At 37.7% G+C, this 11999-nt stretch overlaps 3 protein-coding genes across 4 annotated transcripts; all 3 read right to left on the reverse strand.

Annotated features, from left to right (window-relative positions):
* Positions 1–1412: 1412 nt before the first annotated feature.
* LOC111462083 (probable glutathione S-transferase parA) lies at positions 1413–2846 on the reverse strand. The gene is made up of 2 exons (XM_023105771.1): positions 2103–2846; positions 1413–2025 (listed from the first exon to the last, which is right to left on the reverse strand). The coding sequence occupies exons 1-2, from the start codon at positions 2430–2432 to the stop codon at positions 1681–1683; spliced, it is 675 nt and encodes a 224-aa protein (XP_022961539.1). The 5' UTR covers positions 2433–2846; the 3' UTR covers positions 1413–1680.
* A 668-nt stretch (positions 2847–3514) lies between these two features.
* LOC111462075 (expansin-A13-like) lies at positions 3515–6367 on the reverse strand. The gene is made up of 2 exons (XM_023105760.1): positions 5797–6367; positions 3515–4114 (listed from the first exon to the last, which is right to left on the reverse strand). Exons 1-2 carry the CDS (start codon positions 6291–6293, stop codon positions 3805–3807), a joined length of 807 nt encoding a protein of 268 aa, XP_022961528.1. The 5' UTR covers positions 6294–6367; the 3' UTR covers positions 3515–3804.
* Positions 6368–7778: 1411 nt separating this feature from the next.
* Positions 7779–11463, reverse strand: LOC111462061 (protein REVEILLE 1-like). Of its 2 annotated transcripts, XM_023105741.1 has the most exons (6): positions 10561–11463; positions 9682–9795; positions 9472–9583; positions 9306–9367; positions 8759–9139; positions 7779–8674 (listed from the first exon to the last, which is right to left on the reverse strand). In XM_023105741.1, the coding sequence occupies exons 1-6, from the start codon at positions 10585–10587 to the stop codon at positions 7973–7975; spliced, it is 1398 nt and encodes a 465-aa protein (XP_022961509.1). In that variant the 5' UTR covers positions 10588–11463; the 3' UTR covers positions 7779–7972. The 2 variants fall into 2 exon arrangements, with proteins under 2 accessions (XP_022961509.1, XP_022961515.1); XM_023105747.1 differs by lacking the exons at positions 9682–9795; positions 10561–11463 and having other exon boundaries at positions 9244–9367; positions 9472–9537.
* Between the last annotated feature and the right edge of the window lie 536 nt (positions 11464–11999).

Genomic DNA, 11999 nt, shown 5'->3' on the forward strand with positions numbered 1-11999 from the left:
ACTTATATTATACCGACCTCAAATATCACATTTTTCTTATTTCAAATACCGTTCTTCGTTCATAATCAATCTTTCCTTTGAATATATGATCGTGAATTGAATAAGTGAGTAAGTGAATTATGGAATTATGAACTATCCATGGTCTTAACTTTTCTGTTTGACTTCAAAGGATATTGCCATCACATAGATCTCGACCACATAAATAATCCGATGTGATAGCTATAGTGCATGACTCAGTATTAGGGTTTTGCTCCCATCGTTGAAATTTGAATTTAAATTTTATTATTTTGATAAAAAAAAATACGATAGCGTTTTCACACTCATCTCGTATATTTCAATTCTCATCCCATGAAATAATATAATAATAATTATTATTATTTTGAAGAATAAATTATTATTATTATTATTATGTAAAGGTATATGGAAGAAGTTTGGAATATTTTATATAGCCAAAAAAATAATAAGATATTAATTAATTAATTAATTAATTAAATGATGTCAAGCGCCTTGAAGCTGCCACCGAAAGAAATCCTGGTGACAGCTCCTTTTTTTTTTTCTTTTTATTATTATTATTATTATTTATTTATTTATTATTATTATTTTGTCATAATATTTAATTAAATTAAGGAAGCTTAGAGGGTAAAGGAAAGGTTGTTGCAAACATATTTTAAAATAAATTTGGAAAAAAAGATGAATCTTTGTGAATTACGATGTTGGGAAACTTAACTATGCTCCCTATTTAATTTCTTTTAAGAAGGATCAAATTGTATATGCTTTTCTTATGTTTAAGATTTTTAAATGAAGATATAATTTAATCGGGTTATGCTCATCAATTATTCATTATGATGTACGTTCGATGTCCACGAGGTAGGAATGAGGATCGTGGACGAAAAATTTGTAAATAAAGATGCCTACCAGGAGAGGAACAGATGATGAACGATGAACGCTTTCCATGTAGGTAACAGTGAGAAATCTCTCCCCTTTCCCTCTTTCGTTCCCGTTCAAATGGAGATTTCATCTCTGGTCCCATATAGTTAACAAAGAGAAACTTCTCCCCTCTCCCTCTCGCATTCACCTTTAAGTGAAGATTTCATCTTTGGCTCGTTTAGGTAATAGGGAAAATTTTCTCATCTATCTCGTATTCCAGTTCAAATAGAGATTTCATTTATAACTCCATTTAGCTTACAGGGAGAAATCTCTCTCCCTCCCTCTCTCATTCCCGTTCAAATGAAGATTTCGACTCTAGCCCCGCTTAGCTAACAGGGAGAAATCTCTTCCCTCCCCCTCTCTCATTCCCATTCAAATGAAGATTTCTCACCTCGTTGAGGACAAGTTCTCATGGGTCTCGAACTCACAAGTGAAACAAATATCTTTGCGTGTAAATAGGTGTAGAGCTCAACCAAAAAAACATAAGAAATCAACCGAGGGTGGAGTGAGTTTATATCTCAACTAAGTGAAATGATTAGTCATTACAAATTGTGTGTTAGATGTATATAATTTAACACACCAAATTGAGAATGAGAAGATGAGCCATAAAACTCACATAGTTCACAACAATACACAAATTCGAGCCCACCAAATCTATGAAAAGCTTCACAATTCAAGCTCATTATTCCACACAAACACACAAAACCCACCATTCAAAGTGAAAAACAACAATTTGTCTTTGACAACATGTTTCTATTCAAGCCCAAGCTTGTTCCTCATGGAGCTCACAAACCCATACACCATGTCAGGGCTAGGAATGACACTACCCACACTCTCCTTCAACAAGCACCTCTTCTCCCAATTTGATAGCTTTGGGCAATGTTCTTCCACTTTAAAGCCCCCAACTTTCTCAAAAGCATAGAACCAACAACTGAATGGGATAGCAATCACATCCACAATCCCAAACCTTTCTCCTCCAAAGAAATCATTATCCCCTAAAGCTTCCTCTAATTGCTTCAAAATCTCAATGAACTCCTTCTTGGCTGCCTCTTGTTCATCTCCATTGCTCCTCCAAATCTTGCCACCCGTCTCGAACACCTTGCCAAGCGCAAAAATTAGTAAGTTTTTCGAGTATAAGACATGAAATACATGGTTGGATTATGAAGAACACGAACCTTTTTGTCGATGTAGTCGATCCAGAAGCGGGCTCGAGCTCTTTCGTAGGGGGAAGATGGAAGAAGAGGGGAAGAAGAAGGCCATGTCTCGTCAATATAGGTGACAATGTTGGAGCTTTCATTAAGTGGGTTACCATTATGCAAGAGAACAGGGACTTTCTTATGGATAGGGTTAGATTTGAGCAATAGCTCACTTTTGCCACCTTTCCATCCAAACAAGTCCTCTTCTTTGCTCTCATAGCTCACTCCCTTCTCATTTAAAGCAATCTTAACCCTCATGCAAAATGGACTTAGGATACAATCCAAAATTATGATCTCATCTTTGGACATTTTACCTTTTTCTCCCTCTTTCAAAAGGCTCCTCTTTCTCTCTCTCTCTCTCTCTCTCTCTCTCTGTTTTTGGGTTGAATGCTTGTAAATTGAGAGGAAGATGAAGATGTTTATATAGAGATGAGAACTAAGTGTAAATAATTGAAAGTATAGGGGTTAAATTGAGATAGAAATGAAAGTTAGGGACTAAAATTGATAATAAACTCAAAGCTTTGTGAGAAGAACATTGTAGTAATTGAAATAATGGAGAGTATAGGGACGGCCCAACAAGGAAGTGTATATATAATGAATGAAATTATGATTACAATGACTTGGCCTTTTGTTTTATTTGTGTTAATGCTTCCAAATAATTGTGTTTCACAATGTTTGTTTGTAGTATAGTAATTTAGAAGAATTCACTTTTCATATATTATAATTTATCGTCTAAGCTGTTATAGTCTACCGTATGTTTCTATATAGATATTTATTTAATCCATGAAACTCGTATCTATTTAATTTGTGGGGTAAACAATTTTTATTTAAATGGAAAATGAAGAGAGAATGGAGAGAGATTTCTTCCCGTTAACTAAATGGAGTCAAGGACGAGGATTACATTCCCTGTTCTTACCCCTAGGAGGTGAGGATGGAGACAGAGAAAGCTTCTCCATCCTCGAGATCAAAGACGGGGTTATAGAGTTCTTAACCATTCTTACCTTTAACTTACCTTTAAGAGGTGAGGATGGAGACAGGAAAGACTTCTCCATCCTCGAGATCAAAGACAGGGTTACAAGGTTCCTAACCCCTCTTACCTCTTGGAGGTGAGGATGGAGACGGAGACTTCTCCATCCTCGAGGTCAAAGACAGGGATTACAGGGTTTCTGACCCCTCTTATCCCTAGGAGGTGAGGATGGAGATAGGGAAGGTTTCTCCATCCTCAAGGTCAAAGACAGGGTAACAGGGTTCCTGACCCCTCTTACCCCTAGGAGGTGAGGATGGAGACGGAAAAGGCTTGTCTATCGTTGCTCTACCTCGTGCTCGTTGACATCTAGATTGAAAAGAAAGGTTTCTAATTCATCTTTCAAATTTCATAAAAAATGGATAGAAATTTGACCTCATTAGCTCCTCTAATTTCTAAGGGAACCCCCTCTTGAAGATTAAATTATGGAGAATACAATATATAAAGCTATCCTTAACTAGATCTAATTGCACCATACTATCCAAAAACCTCATTTAGAGGAGCACTGTTCTTGTGCACTTGATGAAGAAATCAAAATCAAATTCTATTACCCTTCGGCTAAAACTCTTAAAACCCTTTTGTTGTATATACCTAACTGGAGAGAATGTAAACTGCTTTAGAACTTTTACAGACCAAAATTGCAACGGTGGAAATATTTCAAGATTCAAATTGTTTGCCTTCAAAAGTCTGTCCGAAGTTCCAATTCTTTGGAGCAACATTGTAGGACGTAATTGTTACTCCGTCACTGCTAGTGACTTCAAAGGACAGGGCCTGATTGTTCAAATCGGCGTTAATGTGCCAGTTTTGACCCCAATTTCGACCCATCGAAAGCCAACCGGTTCTTGAGCCCTTGATCTTTACAGCGCTGACATCTCCAGCGCCTGCAACGTTGCTTATCAACACTGAGAGGTAGATGCCGTACCCAGAAATCGTATATCGAACGCCCCCCTCCTTTCGACATTTGATCCTACAAAAGCCAGATCAACAAAGGTTATGACTCCGCCCGAAATTGAGGACCGGACCATATTTGGTATAGTCTCACAGTTCTAATGTACTATCATTTGGCGTAAAATGGAGAAAAAGATGAGATATCCACACCAAGGGAGGGAATTCACTAAGAAGCTACTCTCATTGGCTAAAAACAAAATGGTCCCTCCTTAACTGGTGATCTATAATATTGAACAAATCATTTTCTGGCTTTGGACAAAGCAAAAAAGTACTGTTAGAAAGAACTTTGCAAAGAAGCCACCAATTTCATCAAGTCAAGAACCACATCAGAAGTTCCAAGGAAGCTGGAGAAATTTCTATTCTTTCTTCCCTGTCATAGTTCAGATGTAACTACCTTGTAATTTTGTTTATAACTTTAGCTTCCTTTTTGAACGTATGGCCATAAAGAGGCTGGTCCAAAAGATCTTAAATAGTGAAAGGCTCACTCCAATGAAAAATAGAGAGAATCTCATATCAGACACACTCAACCCTCGGCAGCGAATATACAAAAAAATGTGACTCGAATTATCATCATTCTTTTGAATCTTATGCACTATTTGCACGAGATCTGCATAATGGTAAAACTTGATTGCTAGTATTAACTCTCTCTTGTGCAAGGGCTACAGCGAGATGTGTGTATTTGCTCGAATCTCTCTCAACACCAAATGTCTAAGGACTCTGCAAATTTAAGGCCCCAACAACTTCTATTTCAGTAGCCTTGCATCATTTTGTCTAAGAATTACGACGAGCCAAAGTACATGGAAGCTTAGGCGCAATCGAATCACAGTCAATCCAAGGGTTCTTGAAAGTTCTAACTGAACTACCAGTACGAAACCTAAAATTAGAGAAGGAATCAATCTGATACTGGCACTTGATAGTGGAAAAAGAAAACCGTGCGTTTCTGCTTCGCTAGCTCTCCAAGTAGAAATATCCAAACAAGAGGGTCTTTACCGCTCTCTGTCGATGGTCTAGTACCAAAGATAATTACTCTTCTGGGGGAAGCACCAGAGCCATTTAAAATCAAGATCCTATTTCTTAAATTTCCTGAATCCAAACCACCTCTTCTAAAGGAAAGGGAAACCATATACGAAATCACTAGATGACTACCTTTGCAGTTCGATCCATCTACAAAGAAAGATTCTAAAGAACTTCTCTATCTTTGTTGCCTTACTCTTAGGCCAACTGAACAATCACATGGAATATGTCAGCATAAACAAAGCACATATATAGAACCAACAAACTGATTTCTGTGAGTTCATTCTCAATCGAGAAGGAAACTAGTTGAAGATTATCATCACCACTGTCGGAAATATGAACTATGTCCCACATTGGCTAGAAGAGGAAGTTTATAGGTGTAGAAGTAAGGATAACTATCTTCATTAGTCTATGACATTTAGGCTGAATCATACATTGATTCATGAAACAAACAAACTCCCCGATACTACAGTCCAGCAGAATTATACAATGAAATTTAAAAATAAAACATACAAGATCAAGAAATATAAACGCAATTTCAATTGTTTACAAACGAGAAAAACTCGAGAAATTAGCAGAGCGAGCACAGATCTCACAGTTGAACCAATTTCGATCCTCAATCAAATAAACCAGATCTTCCAAGTGATAGACAAGGAAAATGCAAGAAAGAAGGTACGGAACACATACCTCCGATACTGAACAGGCATGTTTCCCGCCTTCCAGATAGCGATCTTCTCAAACGCTTCAATAGGGAGCACAAAATGCTTATTAGGAGGATTACAACGGCCTCCACCGTCAGCCGTGAAGCCATAATTAGGTGCACAGAAATTAGTAACAGTGACAATAATAGAAGTGCCAGGAATACACCACCGGAGGTCCTCCACGCACCGGAGCTGAAAGCAGGCACCGCAGATCTGGCCACGTTCGAACAGCGCCTCACTGAGCCCCACCGTCGCCATGCCATAACCTGCCTTCACCAAATCGCCATATCCACATGCTCCGCCGACCGCATCACGAGGATCGGAGGCGGCGTAGTAGGTGGCCCGAGCAGATCTCCAGTCGGAGAGAGACGGAGCTGACTCCGGCAACGGCGAGGAGGTGGAAGAAGAGAAATGGGAGGCTACTGGAGATGTGAGAGCTACAGCTACTGTGAAGAGGAAGTGAAGTGGAAGAGATGGCGACATCTCTCCACACAGAGAGAGAGAGAGAGAGAGAGAGAGAGAGAGAGAGAGAGGAAGGGGCAAAGTGGGGAAGAAAATAAAAATGGAATTTCTATTTTAGAAATTGGTGTTAATTTATAAAATATTATAAAGTAAAAAATAAAATAAAGAATTAATTGAAGTGAATAGTTTTGTTGGTTCCGTATAGAAAATATATATATTTATATTTTATGGGGTTGTGACTTCAAATGGTTATTATCCCGACATGTCGGTTATGGAATCGAGGGGGAAAATAAAAGATTTTAAAAATTTGCCTTTTCTTTTCTTTTGTGAATTAATGATAGAAATCATTAAATTAATTCCAAAAATAAATGAGATTTTGGTGATTTTGCAAGACAAAAACAAAATAGAAAATGACTGAGATGAAAACCGGACCAATAAGGTAGCACTAAAAATCTTATTTCATAGTCTTCGACCCAAAATTTGGGAGAAAATATTTTATAAAAAGTGCCGAGCAAAATCATTAGTTGAAAGTCAATTGCATTGAAAACCATGTAGTAAAAACAATTACAATATTTGATCGGAGAAGATTTGACGACTACTTGATCCTCCTTATAATTCGAGACTGATAGACCTAGACATAATTTCGTCGTTATTATAACTTGTTTGATGTTATGGTGGGCACATTTTATGCAGCAATTGACAAGATAGGAGTTGGAGATTTGACTATGGTGGCAGAGGAAATAAGATGATTGATGACGAACTCTAAATGGTACTAGTAATATCGTAAAAGTGTACAATGGTGAATAAATGGATGTATGAACGTTACAAAAATGGAGTAACGAGAACAATTATATAGAGTAAAAGTGTCACAATCATTTTCCTCGGTCACGTTTATTGTTATTTTTCCTTCTATTTAGAAATACAAGTTGGTTGGAGTTTCAATCTTAAAGTCGATCATTTCATTCATGTAATGGATATATGTAACAATCCAAACCCACCACTAGCAGATAATGTCCGCTTTGGCCCGTTACTTATCGTCGTCATTCTCATGATTTTAAAACCGTTCCTCTCTCCCACCGAAGTGGGATCTCACAATCCACTCCTCTTGAGGACCAGCGTCCTCGTTGACACATCGCTCAGTATCTGGCTCTGATACCATTTGTAACAAACTAAATCCACCACTAGCAGATATTGTTCTCTTTGGCCTGTTACGCTTCGTCATCAGCCAGACGCATTTTAAAACCATGAGGCTGACAACGATACGTAACGAGCCAATGCGGACAACATCTATTAATAGTGGACTTGAACTGGTACGGCAAGACCAAATAAGTAACTCCCTCACCTCCCATTCATCGACTCTCCCTTGTTCTTCTACTGTGATATTACATCACAGATCAATCCTACCAGTAGCTTTACTCGACATTTTCGAATCATATTACCTCTCGGAGGTTTTTACCCAAGGAAGTGAGAGGTTTTTACCCAAGGAAGTGAGAATTTACCGTTTTATTTAGGTAAACAAGAAGAGGCATAATTAGTAACGAACAAAGGAAGACAATTTATGTAAAGGACATTCATCTTAACAATACAATGCTGAGAAAGTGGTGGTTTACAGATTTGTACCTTTGTTTATGAACCTGAGATTGTACCACCAAGCCTCTTTCGCTCCATTACGCTATGTCTGTACAAAATTCAATTTGAATCTATAAGCAAAGCCGAATCCTTTTCTCCTCCCTCTCTGCAGCTGTGATTGAGTGGGACTTTGTAGCTCTATCTGTCATGCATCTTTTGTAAGGCACAAACCCTTTGGTGTTCTTTTCATGGCTGCTTATCAGCTCAGAAGACAATGCGTTTCCAATCAACTCATCTTTAGAAACTGAATCTCCATCTCTATTGGGAAATAGTTTGTAGCTTTGGATATCATTTTCTCCATATTTATCACCGGTTTCCTCGCTGTTTACTGATCCGGTGTTCGACCCGCAGCATGATTGATCCTTGTGAGTTTCCTTATCATCAACTTCTTGATTCAACTCTGAATCTGCTTGTTTGAAACATTGTACAAATGAGAGTGGGTAGCTGCCATAAGAACTCCACCACGATACCGGGACTGTAGAACCGGGGTCTTGATTTGAGTCACTGCTATTGAGTTGTATGAAATAGAAAGCTCCATGATTCCAGGTGCCCTCTGTATTTCCCATAACCTTGGAGGAGTTCCATGGCGATATTTGCTTGTGGTTTTCGCCCTGTTTACGGTCAGCCTCAAACGCACAGGTCTCTACCGTTGGAGTTTGTTTGTGGGGATTTGTTATTAATACAGTTCTACCAAAGAGCTTAAGACTCTGGATTGACACTTCTTTTGTAGAGACATCTTTCTCATTCACATCCTTCGGAAATAACTCCAGGTTCTGTCATCCAAAATAACAGAGCTTTTAGTTGCATCAATCAATGAGAAAGATGGCTATCAAAAAGGAAACAGAAAGAGGCTGCACCTTTGAAATTTTCTCCTGGGGGGTTGAATTGTCTGTCCCAGGGCTTACTGTTGGAGATTCATTGTCCAATGAAGATGAGTTTGGTTCTGAGGATGGAATAGATGAATCTGGAGATGCACTGTCATGATGAATTCTTGAATTAGCGCAATTTAGCGCATCCGAACCGCCTGCTGCTACGACAGTTGACGTTGGTGATTGACATTCCTTTTCGGAAAGCTGTGGAGACAAAGACCTTGTCTGTTCTGAAATGGAGGACAACTTATGCGAACCAGGTACTTCTTTACGGGGATATGGATGCGCTGGTTTTCGTTTTGGACGTGGAGGAGGAATCTCGATGCATCCTCCGAGAGTTGCGGTACACCCGTTTGAATTACGCATGACCTAAGGCAACAAGAAAAACAATGAGAAGTTGGAACATCATAAAGGACAAGCATTGATCCTTCAAGGATTGTTTGCACGCCTTGTGATTCTTGACAATTACTTACATTCATAAACCGGAATATGTACATTATGGTAGATAATGGGAACTGGAATAAGAGCATTAGACCTTGGAGAAGAACTTCTGGGCATGGCTGCGAATCTGAACTGCAGTCTTCGTGCCCACATGCTCTGTTAGGCAAAATCAATTAAGAGAATGAGATAAAAATGCAACAAAGATGGCTATATCCTCTGTTTGTTTATGAACCCATTATGCTCTTTCTATTCAACTATACCTTCTATTTGTCGCCAATCACGACCATACAGTTTCAGAGCTTCAATAAACTTTTCATGTTCTTCCTCCTTCCATCTTTCTCTTTGCTTTGTGATTGTGTAGGGCTTCCTTGCCTAATCAGTGAGAAACATAGAAGAAAAGTGAATAAAAAAGCTTGAAAATGAAACATACCAAATTTTTGAAACAGAGAAATAGGCAGCGAAAGCAAAACCTTGGGACAATATTCTTTCCCGCTTGAAAAAGGGTCCTTCAATTGATCAGCAGTCGCAGTTGATTCATAAAGAGATGAACTAGTGTTGTCAGAACAGAGACCTCCACCAGTATTCTACAGTAATGAACAATCAGAAGACAAGTTCATAAGGTTTACACAAAAAATTCTGGTTAAGATATTGATTCTTTTCCTAAACAAAGTAAAAGAGCTCCGGTATTGAAAATAAACTACTAGAGCTCAAGCCAGAATGGATTCTTACCACATTAAATTCTCTAGAACTATCTAAGAAAAGGTGCATATGATGATCATGTAGCATGATTCCAAATTCCAAATTCAAGGAATGGATTATAAGAAGCAATACAGACGATAAGAACTGAAAAAATGGTGAGGAGATGAGTAGAATTTTATGTTTTCTTCACTCTCCCCTGATGTCCTGTATATACTAATTGAAGCATGAAGAAAATATCTACCCAGTTTCGTGGCAAGTACGAACTCCTAAATGAAAAAACTAAAAGGAGAAAAAGATGCAAACAGAATCACTGAAAACTAGCAGAAATTGTGCACGGTCGGAATATGTCTGAATAGCATCTGTCATAGTAAATCGAACCAATCAGCAAACCAACAATGCCTAACATTTCGCAGACATATTTGGAAAACTTATGAAGAGTAATTTTAGGAGGCAGATTTTGGCATGATTGTACATTTCTGTTGGTTCAAATTGCAATACTAACCAAAAATCATCTAATACATCACATGGGCATAAGGAAAAAAGAAGAATAAAACACGTTTTCCCTATTAATTCTCTGTTCTCATACCAATAAATAGCACGATCTCAAAGGGTGAGAGAAGAGGATGAGGAAAAGAATGGAATATTCATACTTGTGATTGCATGTTTGCGGCACCCATGGATGTTCTCGCCGTGCAAAATCTTCCTCTGCTTTTACGGAGCCAAACACCTGTGTGTCCTTTTCTTTTCGTTTCCACTTAGTTGATTGCCGTTGAATTTACAGTAACCAATAAATCCTCACGAATTTTCAACAATCCGAATAACCAATCGCTAAACAGTCATATTTTCGACGGTTTGAATTCAACAGCTTGATATCAAACTGACTTAGTTCAACTTCAACGCGCGTTAACAGTCCTAATTCAACTCATTATCGAGATAAAATTCTTCAAAACCCTAGAATTGAGTGATCGGGCTCTGAATCACAGTTCCTAGGGCTTCAACCTCAAAAACCACAAAGAATCAGATTCGCGCCAGTAGACTTTCAGGAAAACAAAGCACGATTTCGTCCGTACAAGATCTAAAGAAAGAACAGCTAATCACTCGATCACGAAGAAGATCAAGAGAACAAAATTACAAACAACAAACTTCATTCTGAACATCAAACAACTCCTGGTCACACAGAGAACATACAACCCACTACAAATGAACACAACAACTTGAGAAACTAATTACACCGAAAAAAATAAACAGAAAAAGAAAAAAATAAACACAGAGACACTGGAAAAAACTTAAGAAATCGAGATTGAACTCCAATTTTCGACAAAAACCAGTCGATTCCGTGCAAATCCAGAATCGAAACTCGAACGGAAGGAGGATGAGCTTCAGCTTCTTGAACGAGAAGGCGATGGCGTGAAGAAGATGAAGAGAGAAAATGGAGATGAAATTAAGAGAAACGAAGGAGTAGAAGAAAAAAAATGTAATTTGTGAAGGAAGAAGAAGAAGAAGAAGAAGAAGGAAGAGAAATGATGACGTAAGTCGGGAACAACGCCACTCGCTTCCGATGTAGAGGAAAAAAAGTAGCCACCATATACCCGCTATTTATTTTTATTTTTATTTTTTATTTTTATTTTTTATTTTCTAAATATTAAAAAATAATATTATTTTTAATTCATTAGGCCAGGATCACAAATTAGTTAAATATGATGTCTTTTAGAGCGAGCAATAATTAATTATTAAAGACGTAGTTTATCCATAAAGATGTTCACACAACGGAGTAGGGACGAAAAAGTTTATTCCCTATGATATTTTCCATTTCTTTTAATTGGGATTTTGTGTCGAGATCAAGTTCGTTCTATTAAAAGAACTTATTTGCATTCCATCTTCTGTTTAAAGTCCTATATGGGTCGATCCACATCAGGTTCCCGACCTCGTAGATTAGATGAACATCTATAATCATACGTAATAAAACTATATATTTTAAAGAAAATGTTGGTTTAAGTTCACATTAGGTTAGTTTTTTTAATAATAAAATTTTAAAATAAATAAGAGGAAAGCGAAAAGTGGAATTAAAAAAAAAAAAAAAAAAAAAAAA

Source organism: Cucurbita moschata, unplaced genomic scaffold (genome assembly GCF_002738365.1).
Source record: "Cucurbita moschata cultivar Rifu unplaced genomic scaffold, Cmos_1.0 Cmo_Scf00002, whole genome shotgun sequence".
In the NCBI taxonomy this organism is placed as follows: Eukaryota; Viridiplantae; Streptophyta; class Magnoliopsida; order Cucurbitales; family Cucurbitaceae; genus Cucurbita; species Cucurbita moschata.

What these genes read in the sequence shown, in the direction of transcription:
- LOC111462061 (XM_023105741.1), bottom strand. Translation starts at nt 10,587, where the DNA reads ATGGGTGCCGCAAACATGCAATCACAA. An exon ending in TGATTGGCGACAAATAGAAG is followed by an intron (nt 9,368 to 9,471) that starts GTATAGTTGAAT and finishes TTTGCCTAACAG; the next exon opens with AGCATGTGGGCACGAAGACT. An exon ending in CCCAGGAGAAAATTTCAAAG is followed by an intron (nt 8,675 to 8,758) that starts GTGCAGCCTCTT and finishes TTTGGATGACAG; the next exon opens with AACCTGGAGTTATTTCCGAA.
- LOC111462083 (XM_023105771.1), bottom strand. Translation starts at nt 2,432, where the DNA reads ATGTCCAAAGATGAGATCATAATTTTGGATTGTATCCTAAGTCCATTT. An exon ending in TCGACTACATCGACAAAAAG is followed by an intron (nt 2,026 to 2,102) that starts GTTCGTGTTCTT and finishes GCGCTTGGCAAG; the next exon opens with GTGTTCGAGACGGGTGGCAA.
- LOC111462075 (XM_023105760.1), bottom strand. Translation starts at nt 6,293, where the DNA reads ATGTCGCCATCTCTTCCACTTCACTTCCTCTTCACAGTAGCTGTAGCT. An exon ending in ATGCCTGTTCAGTATCGGAG is followed by an intron (nt 4,115 to 5,796) that starts GTATGTGTTCCG and finishes TGGCTTTTGTAG; the next exon opens with GATCAAATGTCGAAAGGAGG.